Source organism: Leguminivora glycinivorella, chromosome 16, assembly GCF_023078275.1.
Source record: "Leguminivora glycinivorella isolate SPB_JAAS2020 chromosome 16, LegGlyc_1.1, whole genome shotgun sequence".
In the NCBI taxonomy this organism is placed as follows: domain Eukaryota; kingdom Metazoa; phylum Arthropoda; class Insecta; order Lepidoptera; family Tortricidae; genus Leguminivora; species Leguminivora glycinivorella.
This window is the reverse complement of record NC_062986.1, coordinates 13,513,407-13,528,775: the sequence shown is the minus strand read 5'-3', so window position 1 is coordinate 13,528,775 and position 15,369 is coordinate 13,513,407. Positions and strand designations below refer to the sequence as shown.

The 15,369-nt window shown below is 38.7% G+C and overlaps 2 protein-coding genes across 2 annotated transcripts in view; one reads left to right on the top strand and one right to left on the bottom strand.

The window, feature by feature from the left end:
* LOC125234928 (zinc finger protein 608-like) overlaps positions 1-1,411 on the top strand; it is a 154,184-nt gene extending 152,773 nt beyond the window's left edge. Inside the window, exons 14-15 of the mRNA XM_048141350.1 lie at positions 823-970; positions 1,270-1,411. Of these exons, the coding sequence (XP_047997307.1) occupies positions 823-970; positions 1,270-1,331 (210 nt within the window). The 3' untranslated portion in view covers positions 1,332-1,411. The remainder of the gene's footprint in view (positions 1-822; positions 971-1,269) is intronic.
* A 6,156-nt stretch (positions 1,412-7,567) lies between these two features.
* On the bottom strand, positions 7,568-15,055 carry LOC125234647 (ankyrin repeat and LEM domain-containing protein 1-like). The gene is made up of 7 exons (XM_048140978.1): positions 14,431-15,055; positions 14,185-14,346; positions 12,984-13,216; positions 11,897-12,659; positions 10,011-10,234; positions 9,483-9,743; positions 7,568-8,216 (listed from the first exon to the last, which is right to left on the bottom strand). Exons 1-7 carry the CDS (start codon positions 14,490-14,492, stop codon positions 7,852-7,854), a joined length of 2,070 nt encoding a protein of 689 aa, XP_047996935.1. The 5' UTR covers positions 14,493-15,055; the 3' UTR covers positions 7,568-7,851.
* Between the last annotated feature and the right edge of the window lie 314 nt (positions 15,056-15,369).

Below are 15,369 nucleotides of genomic sequence, written 5' to 3'. Positions count from 1 at the left end.
GACTGGTATCCCCAATTTATGACAGTGATGACGTCACTGAATAATGTTGACATTGTCAGCAAGTGCGAGAGGGACACCAGCCCAAACAATTACCTCTCATGTGGACACACTTTTTGACCTAACTAAACAATCTAGTTTAATAATTCTAAATCTATGACCAACACTTAAGAAACTGTTGCAATTGCGTGCTCATTCGCGCACAAAACTATTTTGAACAGCTGACTTAGGGCGGCCATCTTGCAGAACAAATAGGCTCGCTCGCAAAACCATGCGCGCATGAGTATCACTCAAGTTCTATTTTCAAATGTTTTTGATTTTGAGATACCGCTGATTACTTTACCGGGGCAGATCAGATATTAAAGGGCTGGGCGCGCGTCTTAGTGCCTTTTCACATTATCCGATCCGATATCGGATGTCGGACCGATATCCCATACATTACAGGCGCCATCTTGGATTTTTTCTATTGAAATCCTTCCGACATCCGATATCGGATCGGATAATGTGAAAACGCACTTATACGTAGGTAGCATGATATGCATGATTGTATTAGCCTTTTAAGATTTGTCTGTGATGGCTTCATCACACAGCTATTTGGGGTAGCGTGACGCAAGCTGGGTGATGATGGCGTGTTGTGTCTGTGTTGCGCTTATTGTCGAAACTCAACTATGCTATTTCGATGTGAGTTTTTATTGAAGATAAGTAGGTATGCTCTGTCTATTAATTCGGCATTTTTTTCGAATAATAAACATGGTCATTTTGTTACAATTTCATTAATATATCAGCACAACGGATGCTGAAGTTACTTATTTATTATTTGTCCAGGAGCACGCGAAGCCCCCAGCAGCGACCAAGCCTCGTCCGTCGCCGCCGAAGGAGCCGGCGCGCTCTCCGCCGCCGCAGCGGCACGTGCACACGCACCACCACACGCACGTCGGCCTCGGCTACCCGCTCTACCCGCCGCCATACCCCGGTGAGTCCTGATCTCCTGGTAGTCTAGTAGCACGCTAGTAGCACGCGGAGCCCCTCGTAGCGGCCGAGCCCCGACCATCGCCGCCGAAGGAGCCGGCACGCTCGCCGCCACCGCCACACCCCGATGAGTCCTGATCCCGGTAGCCTGGTGTTCGACCTGATATTATTTGCAATTTTTACTTACTCTGAACTTGATGATCGATATCTGATTGCGCTACTCCTCCTAAGATTTCGACTATTCACGCCATCGCTTCGATAAACAACCTCTGTAATTTTGTTGAACTGGATGTTTGGTTGCAGCCGCGGCAGTGCTGGCCAGCACGCAGGCCGTGGTGAACTCGTTCCCGACGCCGCCCAAATGAGAGCGCGCGCCCTAGCGCGGCCTCCGCCCCGCCTGACCCGCGCCCGCGCCCGCGCCGGCCCGACCGGCCTGAGCGCCCGGTCCGACGTCCCGGATGTGACTAGTGAAGTGACCCGCGAACCTTGAACGCTATCGAATTCGTATAAATTTAACCGCGTCGTAGCCGTTTTCGTGAACTCTCGAATTCGAATCTAATCTCTATGCCTGTAGCCATAATTTGAACACTGTGATCTCGCGTAACCCACAAGATGTGTATGTGATGTGCGCTTTGAATGTTAGAGTGTGTCCGGACCGATAGTTACCTGAATTCTTTTGTAGTCGGAGCGAGTGATATCGAAGACTCTCGGTGATCGCCCGACGTCGGCGAAGGACGCCGCCGCCCGCCACTATTGATGTCTATTATACTTTGTTTTATATGTTCACTAGTGCGAGCACAAACTAGTTTTGTAAATATTAGTGTTATGTGTAAATTACCCTAAGATCGTTAGTGTTCCGAGAGGGATAGTAATGTGTAATATAAACATCGAATTTTCCGATTCTCCCACTGGGCATTGTACTGATGTTGAAGCCCCTTCTAAATTGATATCGATGCGAATACGGCATAGTAAGATCTACAACTGCATTCCACGATAACGAAAGCAAACGTACCTAGTTGTAATGTTAGTTTACTAATATTTAAGTAATTTAGCGTAAGTTCAAAGGCGTCAATGTGATCATTACAATATGAGTCGTAGCGTGCACAAATCGTACTGTTTCGATACTTAATAGTGAGTATGTAAGCATCCTATAGGTCGTCGAGTGTTCGAGCGTCGCTGTGCGTGTATGTCTGGCTTATAATATAGGAACCGCAACCCGCTCATAGTCCGCGGCCGATACAAGGGAGTAGTGTTGCGCCGTCGAACGAAACCTCAGCGTTTCGTGTCGATGCAAGCATTTAAACGGCATACACCTTATATATAATTTGAAATAGTCTTCCAGTTGGTTGATTTGAAGTATTGTTAACGGATTAGTCCTACTTTCGCATTTCTACGTTTCCTAATTACTAATACTGGATATGAGGCAGCCAAATTATCGACGCTTTAACTCTACACTAGCCGAGTGACTTGTAGAGCGGTTCGAGTCACGCGAATCGATTGCATTTCAAATATAAGTAGTGGACGTTTATAACACATTAGAGATTGAACTAAATATAGTGATTCGGTATAATTTCATGACATTTTAGTCAATGTACGCGTGTACCTGTCTCATAATTAACAAAAACCTATATTTGTATAAATGCTGGGCCTAAAAACCTATTTTTTATTGTGGTAAGATGAGCCAAGTCTGCTAGAGGTTAATTTTGTAAACCAGTGTTGTACGCCTACTTAACCCTAAAGGGGACTGTCAATGCAATCAACGGAAGGCATCCATTTGATTTGTTTTCGTACGCAGGAATGAACACGCAGGAAACGTTAAACTGCCTCAAATATGTAGGTATTCCTATTGTTCTGTGTGCGCTCATATCGATACCTATAGTCAAGATGCATATTGCACAACCCTAAAGATTATGTCAAGTCTAACTTAAGCTCGAACCATGATTGGTTGTGTTGTGTTGTTGTCTAAATGTGTGCATTATGGATCCTGGCCCAATGCAGAATACAAATTTGCAGTTATTATGCTGATTATTGACAGTAATCAGATGATTATTATTTGTGTTTAGCAACAATCAGATGTTGTTTATGTACACTGTTGTAAATTGTTTTATGTAGTTAACTTACTTGCGCTCCTGTACTTCCAGAAATCAAAATCTAACCATTTTTATTTTTTTTGTTTCATGTAGTAGGTATCCTAAATAGTCATCTAGGGGGTGATTTTTTTAATTTCGTCACTAAAAAAATCTGTGAAGAACGGTGAAATGATCCCTGTTTGTAAATCATGATGCTTGTAAAACAGTAATTTATTTACTTACATCTACTGAATATCAGCAAGTCTTCCTTTTACAATAATCCACTACACTACATGTCTCAAATAGGATCGATTGTCCGTAATACAAACTACATATATTAGTTAATAACCGACTTAGAACTCAAATTGTAACAAAAACTCATAAAAAATGGAACTGAAACATTCGTAAGACTTTCCTGTTAGCTGATGGTGTCCCGTAGATGGTTGCACAGATCGGATCCTTTAGTTGATTGCACTCTTTGGTAGTAGTTAATACTAAGTATAAATGTGACAATCCAATCCAAAAGGGTCTTTACGCTTTATGTGCAATAAGCCGGGTCCACAGTCCACACAGAGCGAGGCACGTCGCTAGGCAATGTGCCCTCAGGCAGCCTGTGAGGCAGGTTGCATGGCTGAGCAACACGCACGCATTGCCTCGGCCGAGGCACGTCTACATAGCACGTTTGCCGCGAGAGGAAATTGCCTCGCGACATGCCTCGTTATATGTGGACCCGGCTGTAAAGAAAGATCTTTGATGTGATTTCAGGTGAAGACGTTTAGTGTTCTTGAAGTATAGGGACTCTTTTGAGCTAGAAAGTCACAAATAGTATTGAGTAGAGTAACCGAGACATGGCTTCATGATCTCACGCTAGCTGCCGATGCCGGCAGACTGACTGATTACCTGTGCCCACGCTGTGACGAAAAAAAAAATGAAATGGAAAACCTTAGCTGTTGTTTTCATTTGACCTCTAGTGACCCATTAAAATTAGTGTTATGGGGTCACATAAATCAGGATTCCGCGAATATTCGTGAGTGCGAATTTCTCTTGAAGAATGAGAGACGCCATTAAGAATATTACCGTGTGGCCGCACGCCCTTAGAAAATAGAATTGAATGTAGTTTCGTTCAAGAATGGAACGAAACTAAGCAAAAGCGACTATGTTCTATTTATTAATGATTGAAATTGAATTGGAGGTGATTTGTACTATTATTAGAACAGTGGGCCGCTAGACGGTTAAATTCAGTATCTGGAATACTCTTGATTGGGTCGTAAACACAAGGTTTACTCGTATTATAAACGTACTGTCAAGCTGATCCAAATTTAAATATGAAAAAATCCTGAACTATGTTCGTTGGAAAAATTGTGTAAAATTAAGCAAAATAGCTGAAAACACCTATGCAAAGAAATAGCGCTTTGGACTTCGAAAATATGTTTCAAGAATTGTATTAATCTAATGCATTATTTCTTAGCAAGAGGTATCAATGATTCTTATTGTAATGTGGCATCATTAGCTAAGGTTCATGAATAAAGACTTTCCGAAGTTTTGGTACGGTTTACTATTTTTTTCGTTCTGTTTTATACAATTTGTACATTTTCAACTCGAGGCAACTTTTTGCAAAATATAGGTGGTATATGGCTATATACCTATATTCACTTGTTGACGCTTGGAAGTCGCGCTTCCATTGAGAAGTTCTGCACTATTGCTGCAAAAAGCTGCAATGTATGAACGCTAAAGGGCCACACCACACTCCATAGCGGCTTACGAGCGTCAGTGTCTAGACAGTGCTATGAAAAATGGCGGCCTTGCAGTTGCGCTAAAATTGTGTAGAACAACCACAGTGTAAGGGCCGAGTGGTCGCTCGGAGCTTTCAGTTCAGCGGGGCGTGCAGGGGGCGAGCTCCCCCGGACACTTTGTATGAGCTTTAATTGTTTGACATGCACGCCGCATGCCCCAAATATGAGCGTGTATTCAGGCCACATAGTCAAATACTATGTAAACTCTACGAGTTAATACGTGCAGCTTGTGACGATTCCCATACAATGAAACGGCAACGATTTTAGCAGCGCCATCTAGCGGTACGAGTTGTTCAAAGTAGTTTGTCAGTATAGGCGTAGTACGTAAAACAACACAAAATGCGATTACTTGATCCACTTTAACATTTTTAGACGGAATAAAACAAAGAAATAAGAGTGTGTGACTTTTTTTAATTTTAAAATGTATGAACTATTTTGATCAACCGCTAGAGGCGCTAGTATCGCGTGTTGCCAGCTTTTGCCCCAAGCTGCACGTATTAACTCGTAGAGTTTACATAGTATTTGACATAGTGCTGTCTAGACGCCGATGATGGAGACGCTTTTGGAAGTTCTAATAAAAGGATCACTAGTAACCTAGTAACTAATGATGTCATAGGTAGGCTAGTCGTCACGTGTGGGCCCGAGGGCATCGCAAACATTACGCTTCGATAATTTAATATTAACGGTACGAATCGCGACTTGGTAAGGAAAATGATCATTGTATTTATAATGTATCGATATACATATAATATGGACATTTGTGTATTTTTTTGATGTACTAAAGCCAAGTTTGATTTTTCTTAGAAAAAAATTCGAAACTTTAAAAAAGGAATAATAAAGATAAATTATTTCTTAGAAAATGGGTTTTTATTTACTGTAAAGTCCTTACAATGCTTAATAAATACTAAGCAATCTTAGATTATTGTCAAAATACATTGCCATAATGTTAAAAATTGTGATGTTTGACTAGGAACAAGTTTTAAATAGGTACATACAGTTAAAAGTGCGCGGTAACTTATAAGTTATTGCATTTTTTACAATTTGTTATTATTAAGTACAATTAAAGCTTAATTCTTACTTAAATTACAATAGATAAATTACTTACAATAGGCAATAAAATAAATTACTAGCAAAATTAAAAGGGTTAATAATCGCTTAGTACCTAACAATGAAAGGGAATTTGCAAAGAATTAATGCAAGTTGGTTTAAAATACCGAATCATGAACCGTGTAAATAGGGCAGATGTCAGACTGCATCTATCTTAGACGGTTGTATAAATATGACTCGATAATCTTATACGATACACAAATGGCGTATATTGAATATTAATTAAACGCTGAAAAATGTTAAAATAGCATTCATTGCAGCAATTTTAAAAGCAGCAACGCACCTCCAACACCTTGGTAATCGCTTACCATCAGGCGAACTGTCTGCTCGTTTGCCTCCTATCCCATAAAAAAAAAAAAAAAAGAATAAATTAAGAACATATTCCTGTTCCGTGTCTACATATAAATGGTGTTCGAGTAGGTATTTCTCCTTTTAAAATTACTTCTTAAATGTGTCATATAAAAATATTTCTTTGGTTGTTATAATACCGTGTTGGTTGCTAACTATAGGCTTCAACCAGTGACGATGTTTAAAACGTTATTTAAAAGGTAAGTACTATAAATAAACCTTAATAAAATCGTTAATGTTACACTTTTGTCATTGAGTTGAATTTGAAAAATCTCTTAACGTTTTTGAGTAACTAAACTATACATAATTTCAAGTAATCCCATTTGGATTTATAAATTGGCACATGTTTTACTTAAAGTATTTAGGTAAATTGCTAATAACTAGCGCTTTCAATAACTGGCCGCCTTATACTAAAAAAAACTCTGTATATTGGTAAACCGAATTCATTTTAGCATAAGGCCAGCTATTGACAGGTGGCCAGTCATATAAATTTTATGTAAACTTGAACATTTTTAGTATAGGGTGGCCAGTTATTGGACGTTATTGGACGCTTGCTAGTTACTAGAAATTTACCCTGTAAGGAAAACTAAGTTAGTCTTAAGGAAGAATTATAAATTATAAATGCCTTTATGCAAATACATATTATGAAAGTCGCGCCTAAACTTATTCAATAGAGAGACACGATTGATTTCTTCGATATTTAAATACTACTTCTAATTAAATACCTACATCTTCACTACACTTATTCAAAAACTTACAACTTATTTTAAATATAAATAATCACTGCTCACAGTAAAGCTTGTCCTTTGACGTAATAATAAATACTGTTAAGTTGTTAAATTCGATACTAAAGCTAGATTTTTTGACTGCAACAGCGTAAAGAACGACAGTGTGTTAGAAACTAGCTTCATCCGCGGCTTCGTTCGCGATAAATTCGGAAATTACGAAACGCTTCGCACAAACTTCCACTCCCATTATAGGGTCAGATAACAAGTAGCCTATGTCACTCTCCATCCCTTCAACTATTTCCAAAAAAATCGCTCCGTTTTGCCGTGAAAGCCGGACAAACAAACAGACACACACACATTTTCCCATAATATTAGTATGGATACTATGGTATGGATATCGTTTTTATGTGCCACTCAAGTCAACTATAGGCAAGAATGCCTTTGTCAGTAAATATTGAGTCAATCATTTACACGGGTTCACCAAAACTTCATGTTTTGTTGGTCGTTACTTTATTTATTTATTTTATTTTATTTATTAGTAAAAACATGTTTACCAATAGTTTGTACACAACGAAAAGAATAAATTTTTATTGCACAAAACTAGGAACGTTACGTTTTTTTACTGAAATAATTGAAAACTATTATTAACCGACTTCAAAAAAACGAAGGAGGTTCTCAATTCAAATTAAAATTCCCAAAAATTGTCCCTTACCTTATTGTCGCTCTTTTGAACTGTAGCAGTCAACTCACTCAAAATCACCAGGCAAATATGCGATGTTTTATACCTAAAGGCACCTTATCGAGCATGAGAAGATATTATCACCACATACATAGTAGGTACTAATCTATATCATCAGGCCTCAACTGCCTCTCGCCTTCGTTCAGAAATATAAGCATCGCCTTATACAAGAGGTACAACCCTAGCATCCGCCTATCCTTCAACGGCCAGGACGCGGCCACGCCATAGTAATTCCCACTTTTTAAATTTTTCAAATTTGGAACACCGAGTACATCTATCATGGCGGCTTCGTAAGTGTAAGCTTCGGCTGGTATGACGTTTTGGAAGATGTGGAGACAGACAACACCGACCTTGTCTGACCAGATGTCAAGGATGTGCTGGACTTTTTTGTCGTTCGAGGTGGTGAAGTCGCGCTTCCAGAGGGTCAGGGCTTGGTACAGGTGCGAGTAGGGCCTGGAGCGTTTACCTGGAAATATTTGTATTCATCTATTTATTATTTAGCAGGGAAAACAGAAAACGAAAAGACTAGGATTGTCCTTGTGAGGAGTTGCAAAAACTCGAATTATTTTTATTACGTAAATAATATTTGATCGCCTGCAGCAACGCAAGGCCGACCTATGTAGAAGAGAATTATTATACTTTCCAGTAATTAAAATTAATTATAATTAATAAATCAATCAGTATCAAGGGTGAACAGGGATCTTCTGGGCGAGATCGTTATATCGTAGGCCATGCTTTTTGCTAGTCTGTGGCCAAGAGTAAGCCCATTTATAATTTAAAAAAAACCGGCCAAGAGCGTGTCGGGCCACGCTCAGTGTAGGGTTCCGTAGTTTTTCGTATTTTACTCAAAAACTACTGAACCTATCAAGTTCAAAATAATTTTCCTAGAAAGTCTTTATAAAGTTCTACTTTTGTGATTTTTTTCATATATTTTAAACATATGGTTCAAAAGTTAGAGGGGGGGGGGACGCACTTTTTTTCCTTTAGGAGCGATTATTTCCGAAAATATTAATATTATCAAAAAACGATTTTAGTAAACCCTTATTCATTTTTAAATACCTATCTAACAATATATCACATATATAGGAACAAGTATCTAGGTACGCCAAACACACTGAAAGAGGTATTTAGCAACCTGAAAACACTGCTAGGATTTGTAGAGGAGCTGGGGTGGTTGGAGTAGTGCTACCCCGTCTATTTCACGCAAAATAGGCACAATGGATGTCGACTTGCGGAAAATGCCCAATACAACTAATATATCACACGTTGGGGTTGGAATGAAAAAAAATATCAGCCTCCACTTTACATGTAGGGGGGGTACCCTATTAAAACATTTTTTTCCATTTTTTATTTTTGCACTTTGTTTGCGTGATTGATATACATATTGGTACCAAATTTCAGCTTTCTAGTGCTAACGGTTACTGAGATTATCTGCGGACGGACGGACGGACGGACGGACAGACAGACATAGCGAAACTATAAGGGTTCCTAGTTGACTACGGAACCCTAAAAAAATGGTCAACAAATATTAAGTATTTTAATAGTCAACGAAGTGAAGAGGGTCGACATCATTCATCCTTTGGAGTTGCTGGTGTCTATTGTCTATGAAAACTGCTTACCATCAACCGGGCCATAGGTATGCTTGTTTGTTACCGACGTAGCATAAAAAAGTTCTTCACAGTTCGTGGAGAACTTTGTTCACGTTAACACATAAAAGTTTCATAGCACTTACCTTTTCCGACATAAAATATTGAGTTGATAAACGTGACCCAAGAAACATGATGGTTCTGCGTCCCCGCTTTGGCCGGCAAATTCTGCGTCAGCCTGGGATCCAGTAGTAGGTATGTGAAGGAAGTCTTCGCCGTGCCTTCTCGCCATTTCTTGCTGGAGTTGGTAAAGTCGTTGCGTGCTTTGGTTTCCAGCTCTATGTATGGAGATAGATTATTCATCCAGTCACTCGTGCGCAAGGATTTTTCCAGTTCTATACTGTATGCTGAAAAATTTAATTTGAAAGTTTGAGAACAAGCAGCGATTTTTTTTTAGTAACTATGTTGAGAAAACACAACTAACATTTATCTAAAATAAGTTTACAGAGTGTTTTACTTTTAAATTTAGTCAATTTTACAACCATTGTAATGAAAAAATTGTTTAAAAAATTCTCAAAAATATCACATAATTGTAAATAAATCAAATAAAATGACATTGACATCACTCAAAATTCATATAAACCTTTTTTACCAAAGAAAAAAAGTAAACTCACTTTTGCCTTGCTTATTGACAACAATAGGTTGTTTCTTGAGCGCTTGCAGTTTCTTCAAGTAGAGAGTCTTGGTTCCGTCCTGTATGGGCCCGGGTTTGAACCCCAGCTTGACCAGCTCCGCTCTGAGGGTGTTGCTGTCGTAGACCACGGATGCTGGTAATGAGGAGGCTACGGAGACTATTGTCTGGTCGGGCGTTGTATCTGCGGCTTCATCTACTGGGAGACTGGAGAATAAAGAATATATAGAGTCAGCGCCGGCCCGTACACTCGATCAGGGTAGAGCGAGTTTGAGTTTCGGCGCCGTTGGGAAGAAGTTTTATAACGCAGTTTAAAAAATCGCGAGCGTAGCGAGCGCGAATTTTTTTTCATATTAATGCCGTAATTTGAAGATTAACGCTGTACAGAATTTATGGATTTCATCATACAGAGTACGAAAGGGACAAGGGTTAAACTTTCTCAGTCGCACCCTAGTATAGTTACGTGGAGCTGAACGTGGATATCATGTACATAAAATAACAAACAAAATGGAATACTATTAATGGCCAAGTCAGGAAAGCAGATTTGAAATGAAAACGCGAGCGCTGCAAGCGCGGAATTTTTCCTTATAAGTAACGTTCTAAAGGCCTTTACTCACCATAGGGATTCATAATAAAACTAACTGTAAATAGAAACACGTGTAATGTAGTAGTTAAACAAATGAATAAAGTGCTTTTTTTTTTTATTTTTTGTATAACGTTCTAAAAGAGAACTGACATAAATAGTAAGCGCGAGAGAAGCGAGCGCGATTTTTTTTTTCTATTGACGCAATTTATTAAGACTCAACCCGCTAGCGGGGAAGCAGCGAGCTTCCAAGCTTTGATCAACTGCAGAGCTGCGATCTTTAAAATATTTTGGGGTATTTTGACTTCACAAGGCGCCTATGTTCCCAACTTTTAGGCCTTATATTTCGCCCTCATTACTATTATTTTTATAATACTACAAGTTATAATTAAGATATTAACTGCGAACTCGATCGTTACCGTCGGGATGCCCATTTCGGTATTTTGCCACAAGTGCCCTTCACTTACAAAATTGCGCCTCTCTGAGACGTTTTGCGCCTTTGGCTTTATGAGGAACTCCGCTTTGGACTATCGGATAGGGATAGACTCATATTTTTGCGTTTGGATAACGACGTAACTTTGTCGTTCGGCCGCACAACAATGTGATTCGTCAAGGGCTAGAATCCTCCTTTTACGGCGCCCTTTTGATTAATGGTATATGTTGGCAATGTGGTGCAACTTTCCACTTAATCTAAATTAAGATTTAAAATCTAGATTTTCAATAGCTGGATTCATTCCCGACTCCTCTCGTAATTTTGTGATATGTGCGCGCCCACGCAATGTATATTTTTTGTATGGAATTTTCCACATTCTCGATTTTGGCGCCCCCTTACCATGTGGCGCCTAGAGCGGCCGCTCCACTCGCTCTACCCTTAATCCGGCCCTGTATAGAGTCAATCATGTAACTGTGCAGGTATTTATTATAGAAATATTTATTGACGAAACATTTTGAATAAGAAGCGTAGAATATGTTTAAATTATATTTTGCTGTACAAGCGCGGATTTTTGGAGAGATATAGAAGTTTAATTTACCAAAATGGATGTGAAAATCAATAAATTATCTTCATCAACTTGAAACATAATGCCTATCATCATGGAATTACTGATCTTAAGACAGAAATTTTACTGTCTAATATGTAGACAACATAAATTAATTTTCAATTTTGCATCAACTAGTTTTTTTTTTGCAATACATCTCTTAAGCGATGCTGCATCATGAACAGGTTTTCGTTTGCCTTTATTGGCCTTGCTTTGCTTAAATAAGAAATATAAAAAATAAGTACTTACACAACAGGTGAAACAAGTAGCCTCTTCTCAATCAACACCACATCCTCCTCTTCGTCCTGATATTTATACTCTTCCTGCACATTTGCTATAACTATACTGCCTCCCGAGAAATTACTGCTCACACCGCTACTGGCTGATGATCTCCTGGTATTCATAGCCCCTACATCCGTCTCATTATGGTTAGACAACCACTCGTTACTCTTATTCTGAACTACTACCATAGCTTTGTCCATCTGTGAATTATCTTCAGTCAATAATGAATGAGAATCGTCTAAAGTCAACCTTTGCATATCAGAACTTAATTGTGACTTGCATTTCTTCAAACTTGTCTTAGTTTTATAATTTACGTGTGTAATACTGTTAGGCGAGCCGGGTAGTGAAAAGTTTTCGTAAACGCTCATGCGTTGTTTTTTGTAATCTCTAGTGTTTTTGCAAGAACACTTTTCTTGGATAGTGTCTTCGAGTCTTTGTACACCACTTATATCTATTTCCACTGGTCTGCTGATGCATGTTTTGTAGCTTGTTCTAGTATCATTAGTGAGATCAAAGTTTTTGGTGAGATCATTGTTCCATGGAGCTGATTCATCCTCAAGCAGGTTTTCTCCGAGGATAGTGGGGTAGAGGTTGTTCATGACGAGGCTGGTCTTCTCGCACCAGTCACGGACCATCTCGGACCGTCGGCAGGTCGAGACATGGTGGAGGGGGTTGTTGGCTACTGGTTCGTATTCGGCGACCACTTGGTCTGTTGTCATTAGCACTTTATCTGTAATGAAAATTGAGATACATGTTAATTAACAGAACAATTAGGTAAACACTTATTTTGAACTTTTTTAAAGAATAAGGGCTGGAGACTGGATAAGAGGATATAATGGAGTATTAAAAATTAAGAAGCAAAGGTCATATAGTGAGACAGAAATGGGTACTGTGAGAAATCCAGGACAGTTCATTCAAAATAGGTAAAATACAAGCCTAGATGTGACAAATGGCGAATTCTTCTGAGACCTCTATGTCATTAGGGATGATATGAAAGCATCGTCTTTTTTGTATACTATGTCGGTAGCAAACAAAAAAAAAACAATACACCTACCTAAATCTAAGGTATATGCGCAAGATGGCCCAAAGCTATCATCCAGCTGGTCCACCACATTATGCAAGTAGTCATACACTTCCCACTGTTCCTCCCGAGCAGCATAGTCGAAGGCTGAGTGGCCGTCCAGGTCGAGCCGGGATGGGTCCCCTCCGCAGCCCAGGAGGAGCTTCAGGTTCTCCACTCGGCCCCATATGGCTGCTATGTGGACCGGGGTTACACCGTCATCAGTACTGCAAAATATAATTGTTTCTTATTAGGGTCCCCCCACATCTAGCGTCTCGCGAGCGTCGCGTCGGGCCAACTGTATGGAAAAAGACGTCGCGTCGACGCGATCGACGCGGCGTCAGGCTTTTCCCATACAGTTGGCCCGACGCGACGCTCGCGAGACGCTAGATGTGGGGGGACCCTTAGTGTTATTTAAATTGATGAAAGAGGTAAGTCAACCTTCTAATTTTGCCCAGTCTTTAAAGGGCCTTATGGATCCCACGAAATTGATTTGATACAGTTTTAGTATAGCTACACAACATAATATTTATTAATACTCAGTATTATATGCGGATAAGGATAATTAAGCAGGAAAACTAAAACTTAAGGAAAAGATTTCTTTTTTCCCCACAAACCAGATCAACTGATATTTTCTGTGTGGCAGAATCTATCTCATAAAGTAAAAATAAAACTTGTGTTGTTGTTGGGTGACCTCCAGTCAAGGGGAAATTATGTATAAACATATGAGTCACACAATATGGTAATGACCCTCAGCAAAGATTTAAAGTGGGTGTTAATAATAAAGTTATGGTTCAAAATATTTATCCATAAATGGTGAGTGCAACTTGTTTAAAAACTCCTTTACTATACTTGATAAATTAAAAAGGTTTCTATAATTGTAGAAAACTAAAGTGAAATGTACTTTTGTGGGTAGATATGTTGATAAATATTGAGTTGTTGTAAATTTGGAGGAGCACTCTATTAAAAAAAAAAACTAATGATTATTCATAATTATTCCAGCCATAGCTATTTACTTAGCCATAGATATAATTATGCTAACATATGAAATATTTAGCCTGATAGTCTTTTGTTTTTTTAACAGATAAATTAGCATTAACTAGCTGAAAAATTAACTATAATTTCGAAATATTGATTAAGAAGCCTTTCAGGAACTTTTTTAATTGTGAGAAGGAACTTAGAACGTAGAACTTACCATAAATTGGGATCACCTCTATGCTTGAGTAATACTTCTGTGCATTCCTTTGATTTCTCCAAAGGCTCAATACCGACAGCCAAATGTAACACACCAATACCTTTGCAAGGTAATATCACATTTATATCTATTCTATTTTCACTTAGGAAACTCTCCACCGACCTGCAAAGTGTAAATATAGCCACTTATTTTTTATAAAGACCAATAGGACTACTATTGCACTTAAAACTGATTTTTTTACTATACCTCGAATCTCCACTCTGAATCAAGTCGTACAATTTGAAGACATCTCTATACGACGAACCCATGGCTCTTCAAAAGTTGATATGAGACTACTTTTTCGCAATTAGTAGTCATTGGGTCTGCACCTTGCAACCGACCATTTCCTCTACGGCTTCCGGTCGCGATATCACTTCTATATATAGATTTCGCTGTTTCTTCGATATTGCGAAATTTACACTTAATTGTATTGTATCACTGTGGTACAAAATTGCGCAAGTATGACTCACATTGTTGTTTCGTTTGTTTTGCTTAAAATTTTCAAATTAACGTCACCCTTTCACTCGGCCCTTTGTTTACGTTTGGCACGCTAGGTTTCTCACGTTTCGTTTCACGGAATTGACATTCCATTCATTTTACCGGATTGATTACTCGTGTAAGTTGTTCTTCGCACATTCTCTGAAAATTATTTATTAGTGAAGTTAAATTAAATGTAAATCTTTTATATGTATGATATTTATTATCATCCAAGATTTTCTAAACGAGTTTATTTTTTTAATCCAAGTTTACTCTCGTTCGAGTGATTTTATTTGAAGGCGACAGATGGCGTCACTTTATAATCGTTAGTTCAATGACCCAGGATTTAACGATTAGTACACAAGGTAAGTTATAGTTTAAGTTAATTAAAATAAATAAAATAAATAAATAAAATTTGTTTATTTCCAAGAAAATACAGTCATGTATACAATTAAACTGACCTCCACACTAGGCAGATGCCTGTCCCGTGGAGGAGATGGTTCAGTCTTAGGTATCAATTAAAATAATAAATTAAACTATTAACTACCATAAACATCCTCAAGTATGTCCAAAATACATGTATTCATGAATTCCTGACTTTTTTGCGCTATTGACAGGAATTCTTGTGTAAGAAAATTGTTTGTGCCGCATACCGGCAATACCGGCATT